This window comes from Cyrtonyx montezumae, unplaced genomic scaffold (genome assembly GCF_038088225.1).
Source record: "Cyrtonyx montezumae isolate F1298 unplaced genomic scaffold, pur_monq_1.0 scaffold_33, whole genome shotgun sequence".
In the NCBI taxonomy this organism is placed as follows: domain Eukaryota; kingdom Metazoa; phylum Chordata; class Aves; order Galliformes; family Odontophoridae; genus Cyrtonyx; species Cyrtonyx montezumae.
In genome coordinates, this window is record NW_027072038.1 from 1,020,730 (window position 1) to 1,036,187 (window position 15,458).

At 44.0% G+C, this 15,458-nt stretch overlaps 1 protein-coding gene across 1 annotated transcript; it reads left to right on the forward strand.

The window, feature by feature from the left end:
- The first annotated feature begins 390 nt into the window (after nt 1-390).
- On the forward strand, nt 391-14,803 carry ADRA1A (adrenoceptor alpha 1A). The gene is made up of 2 exons (XM_065745046.1): nt 391-1,273; nt 14,283-14,803. The coding sequence occupies exons 1-2, from the start codon at nt 391-393 to the stop codon at nt 14,801-14,803; spliced, it is 1,404 nt and encodes a 467-aa protein (XP_065601118.1).
- Nucleotides 14,804-15,458: the final 655 nt, after the last annotated feature.

A 15,458-nucleotide genomic window follows, 5' to 3' on the forward strand; every position in this document is an offset into this window, starting at 1 on the left:
CAAGGAGGCAGAAATGACTTGCACCTGTGATTCCACTACTTCTCATCACATTATCCTGGAAAGCAGGAGAAGCTGCCCCAGTTCCATGTAGCCTCACTTCTGCACCCCGGGAACAATGCAGAAGGGGTTAAATCTGACTCGGAAATGGTGGCTATTAACTGTGCTAGAATGGTAAATGTCTGGGGAGAAAAGCAGGGTTTCTACTATGTTTTTGGATCCTTCTCATTGCTCCGGTTGTTGCACTTCTGAAACTTCCTTAAAAACTCTTCTACCCAGTGAAGCCGGGCCATGTTACCAGTAGGACATTCTGAGGACTGATCCCTTTACTTTTTCTACCTGAACAGGGCCCGACGTACAGCAGCCTTGCATGAGCACTGCCAGTCACTCACCATGGTTTTCCTCTCTGGGAACTCATCTGACTGTTCCAACTGCACTCACTCTGCAGGGCCCGTGAACATTTCCAAGGCCATTTTGCTGGGTGTTATTCTAGGGGGGCTGATCATTTTTGGAGTTCTGGGTAACATTCTGGTTATCCTCTCTGTAGCCTGCCACAGGCATCTTCAGAGTGTCACCCACTACTACATAATCAACCTGGCTGTAGCCGACCTCCTCTTGACTTCTACTGTCCTGCCCTTCTCAGCTACTATGGAGATTTTGGGCTACTGGGCCTTTGGGAGGATCTTCTGCAACATCTGGGCAGCTGTTGACGTCCTTTGCTGCACTGCTTCCATTATGAGCCTCTGCATCATCTCGATAGACAGATACATCGGGGTGAGCTACCCTCTGCGATACCCCAGCATAGTGACAGAGAAGAGAGGCCTCCTGGCTCTGCTGTGCGTGTGGGCTCTGTCTCTGGTCATCTCCATCGGACCTCTTTTTGGTTGGAAGGAACCAGCTCCTGAAGATGAGACCATCTGCCAGATCACCGAAGAGCCCGGCTATGTGCTGTTCTCTGCTCTGGGCTCCTTCTACCTCCCCCTGACCATCATCTTGGTGATGTACTGCCGAGTGTACGTCGTGGCCAAAAGGGAAAGCAAAGGGCTGAGCTCAGGGCTCAAGACAGAGAAATCTCACTCCGAAGCAGTGACCTTACGGATCCACCGCAAAAACACCCCGGAAACGAGCGGGGCCACGGCCAGCTCTAAGAGCAAGCATCACTTCTCAGTGCGTCTCCTCAAGTTCTCCAGGGAAAAGAAAGCGGCCAAGACCCTGGGAATAGTTGTGGGATGCTTTGTTCTGTGCTGGCTTCCATTTTTTGTGGTCATGCCTCTTGGTAAGTAATGCATAAACCTCTTCTACAGAGCCATCCCCCGAGGGAGGGCCGTGGTTTTGCCTGTGTTCAATAGAGCTGATCAGAAGAACGCTGAGGGAATTGTTTTCTGTTGGAAAGCTGTCAAAAACCAAAACACGCATCAAAACTGAGGGTGAAAAAATGAAAGTGTCAAACCTAACTGAGCGGGTCTGGTTCAAAGGGAAGCTAAATTGCAGAAAGGATGAAACTGATTTTGACAGTCTTTTTCCACATAGAAAATACCCTCTCAGAACAAGGACTTATTCCTGATCAGTTCTTCTATAGGAATGGTATTTCAGGTGCGTGTGTTTATATTCAAGTTTGCAGCCAGTTCTTCAGGTGATATAAATTTGTAAAAGGTCAACGTATAAAAGCATTCATGGTCTAAGCAGCAGTTCACTGTTCTGGGACGAATCTCCATAAGTGCTCAGAACCCATTAATTCCCCGCCATGAGAAATAATCAGCTCCCTAATAGGAGGTTTCATGCTATGAAATACCATATTCCAAATGATCATATTTTTAATTTATCACCCATCCAGCCACAGCACAGCCACGAGGATCCTCCAAACTAATTTTACACTTCTCTGGTTCGCATCCTACGTGGAAACCCACTGGGCCCACTGGCCAAACACCGGCTGATGTCTCACCCACCACACTGAATGGGAATATTTATTCCCCAGCCATAATTCTAAAGGGGAGGGATGTGTTCTCCTTTGCTATCACTGACATACAAAGTAATCAGAACTTTAATTAGACTTTGCTCAGTCACCTTTGATGTGGTTTCAGGATTTAGAACCAGAATGCTGATTTTGTGGCTGTGTCTGAGAGTGGCAAATGGCGTAAAGTTTGCAAAGTGAGAGCTGTACTGAATGCAGGCTTTGGAAACAAAGAGCCTTCCATCTGCCTTGTTCAATTTCAGCAGCTTTTCCTACAGAAAAGGCTTAAGTTGTATAGGGAAAAAAAAAAAGTGAGACTGCAGCGAAGTTTTAGCTAGTAGTGCTACACTGAGTGCAATGAAAAAAAAACAAATGATGCTTACCTAAGCACTAAAAGGTTTGGGAGATTATTTTCTTTTCTTAAACCTTACGAAAGACGTTGGGCTCCTTTTCAATTAACCTCTCCTGGATTTACCCAGAACACCTGGTGGTTTCCCAAAAAGCCCATCACTAATGTCAACACACACACACACAAAAAAAAACCCAGAAGGTATAAAGTCACTCTCGTTGGTCAATAGGTGGAGGTGCTGGAGTGTGAGCTGGAGGAGTTGCATAAGGGGAGCCCTGGAAAGGCTGGCTTGTGCTGCCCAGGGTGTCAGCACGTTGGAATGCTGGTTGCCAAGATGACTGAAACATACCCAAAAAGGGTTTGCAAGAACACATCACACACACTACTTTTCATCTGCTGTGAGACTGCACGCATGGTGTCGTTGTTAATTTGCTTCAGACTGAGAAATTGGCTTGATTAAAGACCAGCTTTGCATCTTTCTTTGATCCCTTATAAAGCAACTTTCTTCAGGTTATTAGCTTCCTTGTCTTTTTTGGAGTTGCTATGTTGTTTTTAAAGTCTTTCAAAATGACTTGTTGATTTGTTAGAGACAAGGAGCTATTAAACTGACAAGGGGTGCAGAAGTCTGCAAAGTAAACAAGAAAGCATCCTGAAGCGGGCTGCTCCACCTTGAACAGCATCATCAAGATCCCCTCATTTCTATCACCATGAGATCTCATTTCTTATCACCAGCCCTGCCAGCTGGGAACCAAGGTGCAGCTAGAACCACCTGGCTCATTGAAGTACACAATGAGCAGGGGTGGAAAAGTTTGGGGTGTAGGTACAGGGAAGGCAAGAGTAATAAAAGGAGATCAAGAGTAGGATAAAGGCGTAACATCCAGATCAGCAGATATTGCTGAAAATAAATGGAGAAACGATTTGAGTATCCCTGCCACATGACAATATCTTAATTGAAATCAGTGTGTAAAACTGCCAGTTGCAATCTATGTGAGTAATGTCTTACCTTCTTGGATCACTCCATGGGAATGAGCATTATGTTCCGAACACCTCCTCACTTGGCTTCGATGGTTGTAGAACAAGCCAGCAAACAATAATCTCGTTGCATGGAAATAAATGAGGTTAGGGCACTGGCATGCAAACTCAGCTTTCACAAAATGTCTGTAATTTGAAAGGCTGTCACAACAGCTCATTTCCCCTGGAAGAAGACAGGTTTTCAGTTCTTTGTGCACTTTCTCTCCCTCCTTCCATCTGACCAGTGGACCTGCTCCTAGCCACGAAGTTTTCCTGTAGCTGCATCCTAGATCCCAACCTATCCTCACAAATCATTTAATGAAACTTACCTAGACAAGTTCTAACCCAAACTGCAGTCCTCATATTCCCCTAATTGAGTCTCAGCTCCTCTCTAGACACATGACTATCTTAGTGTGAGGTTCTTTCCATCACAGTTGAGACTGACTGAAATTCAGGTTCAGATGTAGCAATCTTCCAATGCATTTAAGCCTAAATAAGAGTTCAGTCTGAGAACCAGCAGGAACTGTGACCAGTAACCTCTATGAGCCCAAGTCCTCTGCCTCACAGCAGTGGAAATCTGATCCCATGCAACATTCTTTGGTCTGCAAATCTCCCTTGGAAATCTTATCACTCTCCCTCCCCCAAACGAAGAGCTGTAAACCCGCTGATGAATGAACTTTACGCAGATACTTCCCAGAAATGTCATTGCCTTGGAGGAATCGCGTCCACTGTTTCAGCCCTCATATTAGGTTTTAAAATAAGGACACTGAAGTTCTCTCACATCTACATCTCTCTGCAACTGCTTCCCAAGCTGATTTTGGGTGTGTCTAACAGATTTTCCTTATTCTAGGCAGCAGGACTTGCTATAATTATAGAAGAGTTATATTCAACAGAAGAATGAGTTGAAGAATAGATTGATTTCCTGCTTAGGATCTCAAGATGCTCTCACTGTCTACCTCTTATTTAGCACAGACTTTGGCTTGCTCCAGGGGGAGCATAAGAGCATCCTACCCCACCCAGGCAGCCAGTTATCCAGACCTTCAAGTGTGGATAATTCCCAGTGAACAGCTGTTGGTCTCGCACATCTTCCACATCTGTTGCCTCTTTTCCTTACTTTGACCATTATTTCTCAGTAGCAACACTTAAACACCTTATTCCCAACTGCTGGCAGGTGCTTCAGTGGAAACCCTTTGCACTTGAGCTTCCCTGATTAACTGCCCTGCTTGTAACCTGCATGGAGAGAACAGCTTTGAAAGCTTTTTAGTACTGTCCATACTTTGGTCAAATCACAGTCAGAGTACACCCCCAGTTGGAAAAGGCCCATAAGGATCATTGAGTCCAAATCCTGACTCCACACAGGACCAGCCAAAAACCAGACCAAAGGTAGGTCTGTGTTTGGCTCCTTTCTCAAACCATAATGCATTCAATTCAAACAGCTGGGAGGACCTTTTAGCTTTCAACATTTTCTTACCGCAAAACATTTTGGTTTCACCTCAGTTACCAAATGAAATCCTGCTCTTTGTCACAACTGCGTGACATTTTAGCAAAGCTCTTTATGAACAAGATCTAGGGAGGCTCAGGCTGAATACTAGGAAAACCTCTTCTCAGAAAGAGTGCTCAGTGACACAGGCTGCCCAGGGATGTGGAGGAGCCACAGTCCCAGAATGTTTTCCAGAACCATGGAGATGCATCACTAAGGGACATGAACAGTGGGCACGGTGGGGATGGGTCGGGGCTTTGCTTGGGAGTCCTGGAGGTCTTTTCTGACTTTAATGATTCTGTGATTCTTTGAAGAAACAGTTTCTTAAGGGAACCAGCGTTACTTTTTAGACTGGAAATAGTTAACACTGAGCAAGCAGGATCTCTGAGGCATCAACTACCATAGGCTGCCTGAAGCTGAACCTGAGAACAGGTTTCTGACAGAGTTAGAAAGGTGAGGAGCAGCAAGGGCAGGGCCAGCTAATTGTCCAGCAACCACCAGCCAAACATAAAGCAACAAAAGAGAGTCAGCCCAGAACCAAGAAGAGGGAGGAGAAGAACCTGACCTTATGAGCAGCCCCATGGCCAATGGGCAATGGGTGTGTGGGTAGAGGTCATACGTGGGGCACTCAGGGCTGTGGCTCTCTGCAGTGATGGAATAACAGCCTGTTTCTGACGCATTAAGAAGGCGATTGATTTAGTTACATCACTTTTCTTGGGATACAGTGGTATGAGTTCATACCCAGTCAACTCAGTGGTAAATTAGTTTTTCAAGCCAAAGGTGGCCAGACATGATGGAGAGGTTTCAGCTGACCGTGTGATATCATATATAGAAAATTCATCTACCTTGATCACACTGGGAAAGGCATGATTGAACTGCTCTCTATGCTGAAAGGCTGGGACAATGCAGAGCTTCCTGCATGCCTGTTAGGGCATAGTACTTCCCAAAGGCTGTGCTTTGAGAACCTGCCTGGTTTGTATTACCAGTAAAATATATATATCAGGTGTAGCTTGATGGCTCTTGCTCTTTTCAGAACCGTCTGGGGTTCCATTAGTTATGTTCTCCTGTCACAACACATTTTGATCGACTCCCACTGCTTCTGGCTGAGCCATCCTCCATCGTGCCCACCCATTGGCAAAGTTATTGGGCTTCAGGCCATGTTCCTTCTCATGACAGGGTTGGGTTAGAGATATGAAGTGGGTGTCTGTTCTGTCCACGTTTATTGCAGGAGGAAATCAGCTACCTGCTCCTGTGCTGACATTCACATTCTGCAACTCACTGTTCCCTTCCTACTGACTCCTTCAGACAGTGGTGCTTTAATAAGCAAAAATTAGGAATTACTTTCAGAATAATAGGATCCAACTTGACAGACAGTGGCTTATACATGATTTTTAGGGTTGTTGAGTGGCCAAAAATAAAAGAAAGGAAAATGCTTGTGATTTATCCCTTTCCAACCCTTGGCCAACAGTACAAATGGGAATGAGTTTTGTATGAGATTCAGAAGTGAGCTGGGATTTATCATTAGCAGGTTAATGGGAGGTGCCGAACAAAACGTCACCAATTTCCTGTAGAATCAAAGCCATTTTGGCTGATGATGCTGAAGTATTGTCTCATTCTGTGAAGGCAGTGCCAAAACGTTTACATGTTGGGAGAATATCTCCATTTACCAATGGGCAAAATGAGGCAGAGCAAGTAAAAGCTTTCCTGGGGAGGAGAACCATATAAATTGCACTAATCTTACAGGTGACGACAATGGAAACATCATTATCCTGGCAGTTTCTCCATATAAAAATAAAGCTCCCTTCATTGAACCATCTCTTTTCTCCTGTAGAATTGGCTGGATAGTCAAAAGAAAGGGTTTCTCCTGTCCCTCCAGCCTGAGCCCTCCTCAGTGCCACCACGGCTTGGTCATCCACTGCTCTGAGAGGCAAGGATGGGAATCACCCTTCTTATCTTTGTTTAGCTGATAACGCCTAAAATAAAATGAATGAAAGCTGGGACAGGCTTGCCCTGAATAGTTTTCATATCAGAACATGCTGAATTCCAGCCATGGTGAGAATATTCAGAGCTAGATTCCCCGTGTTAGCATTTCAGTGTGTTCCCTCAGCCACAGAAAAGAAAAAAAGGGAGAAAGAAATCCAGAGTAGAGCCCTAGCCACAAAGCGAGAGGTTGGAAAGAAAAGGGTGTTTGCCACTCTTTGAGTCATGGATCACAGAGGTGTGTGTGTGTGTGTCAAGACAATGAACGGGGAGAAAATAAGCCATGAAATAGAGTCAAAGTATTTGGTGAGTATGTTTTGTCTGATCACAGGGGGTATTTTTGTAAACACAGTCTGCAAAGGCCTTGTTGGTGTAAGCCACTAACAGCTATGCTGAAGCCAATGGCAAAAATCCCATTGACATCCCCATGGCCAACATTCATCTGCTGTCACCAAGTCCTGAAATGTGTCCCACTGACTCATAATGCAGAAAAGCTGGAGAAGGAATTGCTAACATTAATAACCATTGAAATGCCAAGCAGGGAGAGAATGTGGAGCTAGTTCTGCTATGTGTTGTGACTCATATCTACAGATTTCCTGCATGAGCTACCTGTCAAGAAGAAGGCTTGTCCTTGTCTTCAAAATGTTCCTCCTTTGTGCAGTCACCACCTGCAGACACCTGGAGCAAATGAACCACGAATGTCATTTTCACTCCCTCTCCTCTCAGAGATCCTGGTGCTATTTAGTGATAGTGATTGAGAGGTGATGAATAATTCTCCCACCCCACCCAGCAGATTTCAGGGCTTGTCTTTGATTTGGATGCTAAAGAGCAGAAGTCCAGTGTTACAAACCCTAGGGATCCCAAATCACAACCAACATCCAATTCATCTTTTCAATCTGTCCTCTGAACTATGCCATTGCTTTTGCTTTTCATTTTTGAAATGAAAGCTAAGGTTTTATTGTAAGTGCATGCCTCCAGGAGCTTTGGGAATGATATCCAGTATCATAACAGCTTTAACAATGTGATCCTGAATCATTCCACGCTGAGGGAGCTGGAATTTCACCAGTAATCAAAACCATTTGTAAATTAATGTTATCAATTGAGCTTACATGGGTAAGAAAACCTCAGTTTACCTTCCCGTGTTTTGGGTTTCTTTGTTGGTTTTTTTGGGTTTTTTTTTTTTAATCTACTTTCTAAATCTGAATCTGCACACAGTGAATCTGGAAATAGTTTCTTGGTGAGACATTTGCTCTTTGCCAGAAATATCATCCATCCTAAGTGGGTACAACATGAAACAGAGCATAAATTAGGTCTGAAAAAATCCAAATAATCAGAGCACCATTCCCAGGCTGACCCACTCCTCTGTCTGTCTGTCCCACCTGTCTCTTTTGGAGATACCCACACCGTATAGAATGATCCAGGGATCTGAATCCAGATCCTTGCTCATCTTGATATGGCTGTTTATTGCAGTTCAGAGAGATCCAAATACAAAGCCTTTCACATTTTCCCTCCAAATCAGCCAGCCCAGATCCTGAGACAAGCACAGCTGGAAATGTGCAAGACTTGACAGATGCAGGCTCTTACCCTTCCTCACATCTCTTCTCACTCAAATACTTAACCACTGCTTTGCATTTGCTACGCTAATACGATCATAAAAAATAACAGAAGCGTTTTCTCTAGCTGAAGTGTTCTTTGATCCCATTTTTGTTCCCACGGAAGATACTTTCCATATGTGTGAGACGTGCTGGGACACCATATATGCACAGAGTGCAGCTGTTGTGTGTCAGCAGCAATATATATATATAAATCCACTTTCTGTGGGGTGGCTGTGTTTGACCCGAGGTGCAGTATAGAGTGCTGGTCTCATGGAGTAAAATTCACTTCTAACACTGAGCTTGGGAACGCAATGATGAGGTCCATTGGTCAGCTTTGGCAGTACAGAGGTGCAGAGTTGCTGGTACCAAGTCAGTCTGTGGGAGGACACTGGGGATCCTCTGTGCTCCCTCCTCTTTGTCTTTAGGGCAATTGCTCAGGAACAGGACAGATCCCAGGCCCTGAGCTCTGTAACCACACAGCCATCCCTGTTTTCAGCTTGCTGTGATTGCAGATTTGTACTCCCAGGTGTCTCATGCAAGAGATGCAAGGATTTCAGACTTGTGCAAGACACAAATGCACTTTTCCTGATTCCCTTAGACCCCTGACAATCTAACAAACAGCATGTGGTCCTCTGCTCCCAGTGTGCAGGGTACTGATGGTACTCTCAGGTGGGACTGGATGATCATTATGGATCCCTTCCAACTTGGGATATTCAATGATCCTGCCTGATTCTGTGAAGGTACCCTTACCACTCTGCCTGCCTTCCCCTGAGCTCTGACTCAGTCACTGAATTTACACCATAAAAGGAGGAGAAAAAGCGGTGAATCTAAACAGAGCTGCAAGATTTAGCTGGATTTTAACAGCACAATGAAGTCCACGGCCATAGAAATCTGTAGGATCTTATTCCTGTGGAGCTAATGGGGATATACAGTGTAAACAAGACTTTTCTTTAGTCTGGGAGCTGCTGAGTCCCTCTGAGCTGTCCGTCAGTGAAATGACATGTGACATCAGAGCTGGCTCTTAAACAACCTATAATCAAGCAGCTCTGTAACTTCTGAGTAATGACACAGTCAAATTACATCTCTGGGGCTGAATTGGCACTTACTCACCAGGAGGTGCGTGAAAAACTACTCTCTCAGAGCTGAAGAAACCAGAAGTTGCCAAACAAGAAAATAAACGGTGAGGGAAAGGAATGGAGTCCTGGCATTTCAGGGGTAAGTGATGAAACAGTTCATGGCAGAGGATCTCAGGATGCTGATAGCACACTCTATTTTATTTAATTTTCATATAGCAGGCAATTGAGTTGTGTGTCTGGCACTCAGTAATCCTCAATCTACTGAAAATAAAGCAGGAATTTCAGCATCCGGTGATTCTAAAGAATTATAGTAGAATCTCCAAGGTTGGAAAAGACCTCTAAGATCATCCAGTCCAACCATCCACCTATCACCAATTTATTTCCACTAAACCAACTAGTCAACCTGCATGTCAAAGGCACCAAGAGATCAGCTGAAGTTTCCTCTGGTTCCAGCACAAACTATTGGAGATAATGGAAGATGAAGGCTCTGAGCTGTCTAATAGTTTTGCCATTATTTATTATTTTATTTCAGGAAAGATGATAAAAAAAATGTTAAAAAGATCCCACACGTGGGATCTTTAAAGGCCAGAAGGCAAATGAGGTCATTGTTCCATCCTCCTATATGTCACCTACCAAAGAGGGTCACCTCATAGTGCCTCACTGCTGCATAGGACACAGGCAGCCTGATGCTGTGTGCCTTAAAGAAGAGAGAACTCACCACTCCGCTTTGTTATTTTTTTCTCATGGTTAATAGCAGTCATTTAAAAAAAAAAAACCAAAAAAAATCAAGCTTTATTTCTCCTTTAATCTTGTCTGGCTTGCACTGCCAGCCACTGCCTGTTTAAATGTCTCTGCACATTGAACAAAATACTTTATCATCAGGCTCAGCAGCACTGTTTGAAAATTACTCCTACTTGCTACCAGCTCCATCTACCACTGATATTAACCATGACAGCAACACCACTGAATATTTCACTCCCAGATAAAGAAGAACACGCTCTCAGTATCCCATTGAAGGTGAGAAGCCCTCCCCAAGGACCTGGGCAATTTTTGGTAATGCTTTTCACCTTTTGCCAAATATTCAGGTAGGCATCATCAAAGGTTATGGGATGTTTCTGAGCTATGGACATAACCAGCGTTTGCAACAGAAGAGCACTGCTTTCCACCTGAAGAGGGCACTGTATTTTCCAAGAGGCACTAAGCAAACACCAGTGTGTCCACGGCTCCTGCAAACTACAGAAGGATTCAACTCACTCTACATAAGATTTGGGAAGTGAAATGATTTCTCCACCCTGCACTATAGTTCAGCAGCTCAAGGTTTAGACGTGTTGAACTTGATTTAGAATGAAGATGTTGTTGGCATAAGTAAGAAGGAAGTCCATATTATTTCTACTTTGATTTTACTTTTAGCTCCTTTACATATTGGGTCCATCAGTTCTACTGATGATGTCTCTTTGGAGCTTTTCCAGAGAAGGGCAGCAGAGCTGTGAAGGGACTGGAGCACAAGTCTGATGGGAAGAAGTTGAGGGAACTGGGATGGTTCAGTCTGGAGAAGAGGTAGAACTTTTTGCTCTCTATAACACCCTGAAATGAGATTGTGTCGGACGGCGGGAGTCAGTCTCTACTCCCAATAAGATCAATAAGATGATGCAAAGTGCCAACCATTAAAATCAATAAGATGAGAGGTGATGGCCTTAAGTTGGACCAGAGAAGGTTCAGGTTGGATATTAGGAATGAGTGGTCATTGGCACAGGCTGTCCAAGGAGTTATGGGGTCACTGCCCCTGGAGGCGTTCAAAAACTGTGGAGATGTGGCACTGATCAGTGGGCATGGTGGGATAGGTTGGGGTTGGACTTAGGGCTCTCAGAGATCTTCTCCAGCATTAATGATTCTATGTTTCCTTCTATTGGCTTTAGTAATGCTTCGTTTGCAGGAAAGTGTACAGATATAATGTAGGCAGAGCCAATCTTAACCTACAAAACATTATGGACGGCATGGCCAACTGCCCAGCAGAGAGAACCTGCTGTCTCAAAGCCCAAGTTGCATCCACCACTGGAAAGAAAGAGTTAATGACAACGTGCAATGGGATCCACTCATGGAAAAGTTCGTACGCTGTCAGTTCATTTGCTGTTCTCTGACACCGTGAGGTTCCAAGGCAACAGATCTCTACACCACTGCACTAAAAAAGGCTGCACTCATTAATTAGCGTGCTGATCTCCATCTCTGCCCCCCTCCAAAGAACAGAAATAAAAAAATGAGCAAGAGGCAGGCTCTGACACTGGCTCTTCACTATTTTTAGCAGACTTTGGCAAGGCACTCACATTCCGTTTCAGGAGAACCAGAAGTTGCAGCAAACAGGAATTGTTATTGTTTACTCATTTTTACACTCAGCCTCACACTGCTGGTTCCTCCCGGGCTTGTTTCACCTTTGTCTTAGGACAAGATGGGAGAGCAGTGGGTGTGCTAAAGGAAGAGATCAAGGAAAAACAAAGGATTGGGGCATTTTGAATCCTTTGTACTCTTCATCTGCCAATGACTTCAGCACGAAGGCTCTCCAAAAAGCTCATTTCGTTGTTTTTATTAAAGACAAGTGCTAACTTGCTGAGAAAAATCCTAAATTGCAGATGTACCTGCTTACACTTAACTGCAAAATAGTAACTGCTGTCTTCACGTAGTTGGTCATAGAAAATGACAGAATTGAAAGCAATGGTGGAAGTGCTGCATGCAGCAGCAGGAGGGGAGCGGGGAGCCCCATGTCTGGTGTCTGGGGAGCAATCCCAGGGAGGGATACCTGCAACCAGCATCCCTGCACCTCTCCCCCTCCCTATCCCCTATTTCTTCCATTGGGGATGGAAGAAAGATGGCATTGCTCTGCATTTTGCAGCAGAGACCGTGCTCAGCAGAAGCAGGGGGAAAGCATCATTAATCACACCACACTGTTTGTGTCCCCTGGTCCAGGCAAAGTTTTGATACACTCTCACAAGGGGAAAAACACCCTGAGAATTCCTTGCTGGGTTTTGCCTCTTGGAAGCATTTGCTGCCCTCGCTGTCACTTTGTTTGGTGAAGACAGAAAGGAAAAGATTCAAACCAAAGTTCAGCACTCGCAGGATTCAATTAGAAGGCTCTCATTGCTTTGCAAGCTTTCCTAGAGTCAGAGGAGGTCCAACAAACAGACGGACCCCTGTCGAGCTGAGGGGTTGATGCAGAAATCAAGGAAACTCTAGAGGATGTCAAATGCATTTACATCAAAATCCTCCACAGCATCTCTCCCAGAACACACAGGGTTCTGATTTTTTGGGAAAAGCAGGAAGGGATGTATGTATCAGTGCTAAAAGTGCAATTTATGAGACCTGACTATGAAGTCCAAAATAAGCCAATTATGATTCGGTGATTCTATGATTCTGATACTGTGATACCATGATATATTTGCCGGGAAATTATTTTGCTCCCTGTGCCCATGATAAGCAATCGAAGCTAATTGCTGTCAGTTGAATGATATAATTACTTTTTTTTTTCCATTTCACTGGAGGTAAGTAAGAAGCAGCCTTTCCCTTGACAGCATATGGGAAATGTTTTTCTCTTTTTTTCTCATTCTGGATCTGTTTTGCAAGACTGGTCTTGGAAGTGCTGTTATCACTTATCCCACCCCCACATCGAATGGAGTTTGGTTTTCTGTTTCACTCACATTCGGGCAATAGTGTTTTCATTTCCAAGCAAAGAGAATTAGGGGATCCTGTTACAAAGGCTGCTTTCCATTGCAGAAAAAGGAAAAGCAACAAATTTCTAAACAATTCTCCATAAGCAGCAGCAGCACTGAATCTTTGACACCCTAAGTGCACTCTGTAGCTTTATAGTGACATCTTTCCATCAGTAAACCTCTTCAGCATTTACTGACATCCTATTCAAATAATCTCATACGCAAATTATTCAGATCATTTTATAAGCAAGTTAAGAATTTGCTTATAAAAGCAGTAAGGGGCTTAAATGGTATTTGAACAAAAAACAAAGGTTTTGCTTTGGGGAAAATTTGCTTTTGGGGAAAATATTTTAAAGCAGTAGTTACCTAATATGCATATATATATAAATGCACAGCCAATGGCTCTGTCACTCATTTGCTGAATAATCCCATTTCTAGTTTTTTTTTTTGTTGCTATTCTGCTTCCTATAAAATAAAAAGGTCCACAGAACTCTCTTTGCTAAGCACCCATTTAAGTTCTGTGCTCTTTGGATGGTCCCTGGGAGCTAAGATTACAAGTGAATATCACTTTGCCATACATTCCAATTTCAAACCATTTCTCCAGTCTTCAATTTCCTTTAATTTCTCTGAATTTCAGATGCCTTCCACGAGAAAAATTATTTTCTGAAAGGCTGCAAGAGAAAATGATCAGCCAATAACTGATGGTTTTTAAGACTTCTAATTGATCAACCCAGTAATCCACTTACTCAGACTTCCAAAATGCTGTGATTTTCCTGCCCTTTGAAGCTCCTTTTGATAACCTCCTCGATATGATTGTTATTTGTCTAACTGATCTTGAATTAGATGTCCTAGAGGGAGCGATTTTCCTTTCTCACTTGGTATCAGTTCTCTTGCCTTGGGCTGTAAATGGGAGAATACAATGCTTGCTTAATGAAGTGGATGTCTTGGGCCTTGAATTGATCTCTGATAACATCCCTGTAATTCTACAGCATCATGCATTCTGAAAGACTGCAGGAATTAGGCTTTGAGTCATAAATTTTTCAAGACAGAGCAGAATCTTATGTTTTTCCAGTGTTTAAGTTTCTTTGGTTACCTGCAATTTCTCACTGCCTCTGCCTTAACACTCTGTATATTTTCCATTTTAGGTTCTTTCTTTCCTACAATCAAACCCCCGGACACACTTTTTAAAATAACATTTTGGCTTGGATATTTGAACAGCTGCATCAACCCCATCATCTATCCATGCTCCAGTCAAGAGTTTAAGAAAGCATTCCAAAATGTCCTGAGAGCTCAGTGCCTCCCGAGAAAGCACGCAGCAAAGAAGCAGTCCCCAAGCTTCAACCTCAACCATCCCAGTAACCAAAGCATGGGAGGTGGCAAAGGTGTGGTCCGTATCCCTGTTGGCTCAGGAGAAACCTTCTATAAGATTTCCAAATCTGATGGGGTCTGCGAATGGAAGATATTCTCCACTGTGCAAAGCGTGCCGACAAAAAATGTGGTCCCTAAAGACAAGTCCAGCTGTACTGCTGCCAAAGTGAAAAGCAAAGGTTTCCTCCAGGAGTGCTGCTGTGCGGGCACTTCAGGGGGCACTGTCCATGAAAACTGCAAAGTGCCAACCATTAAAATACACACCATGTCCCTCAGCGAGAACGGGGAGGACGTCTAAAGGCTCTGCCAGAGAGTGTTCCCATTTTATTGGGATTATCCATTTTATTGCGGATGGAAGTAGATGCTACAGCAGTTCAAGGGGTTGGGATGAAACAAATAGCATGCTGTAAAACAGTACCAAGCCTCATGGGGAGTGATGTTGGAGCACTGGGAGCCTAAGCAAAGACATTTAAAGACAGGGAATGGCTTCAGTGGATGGTGAGCACCCTCTGCTCTTCCGAGAGACGTGGTTTGCTTGAGATTTAAAGTTCGCATGCTTTAAAGTCCAGCTGCTCAGATTTAGATGCAACATGGGAGCAAGGGCCAAAAGGACCCCATATCAATTTCAGCATGGATGCTTTCAGGCAGCTCCAAGTTTAGAGCCAATTCTGTGACTTTTTCTAACATATGTATATCTACCAACAGAGATACAACATCCAGGAGAGCTGAGGTTGGGAGGTTCAGGTCTTGGGACAGTTTATACAGATCTCTGCTTACTTTTTGTTAAGGGACTGTGGACAAGAATGCATTCCTACCATGTCTTGCCTCTTTTGTTCATCTCCAGCTTTGTTTGGGGAGATCTTACAGCCTCTGCTGAAGACCAGGAAGCTCTTGGGGTGACACCTTCAGCTGGGCAGTCCCAGTTTGTCCTCAGTGTGTCACTTCCAAGCACG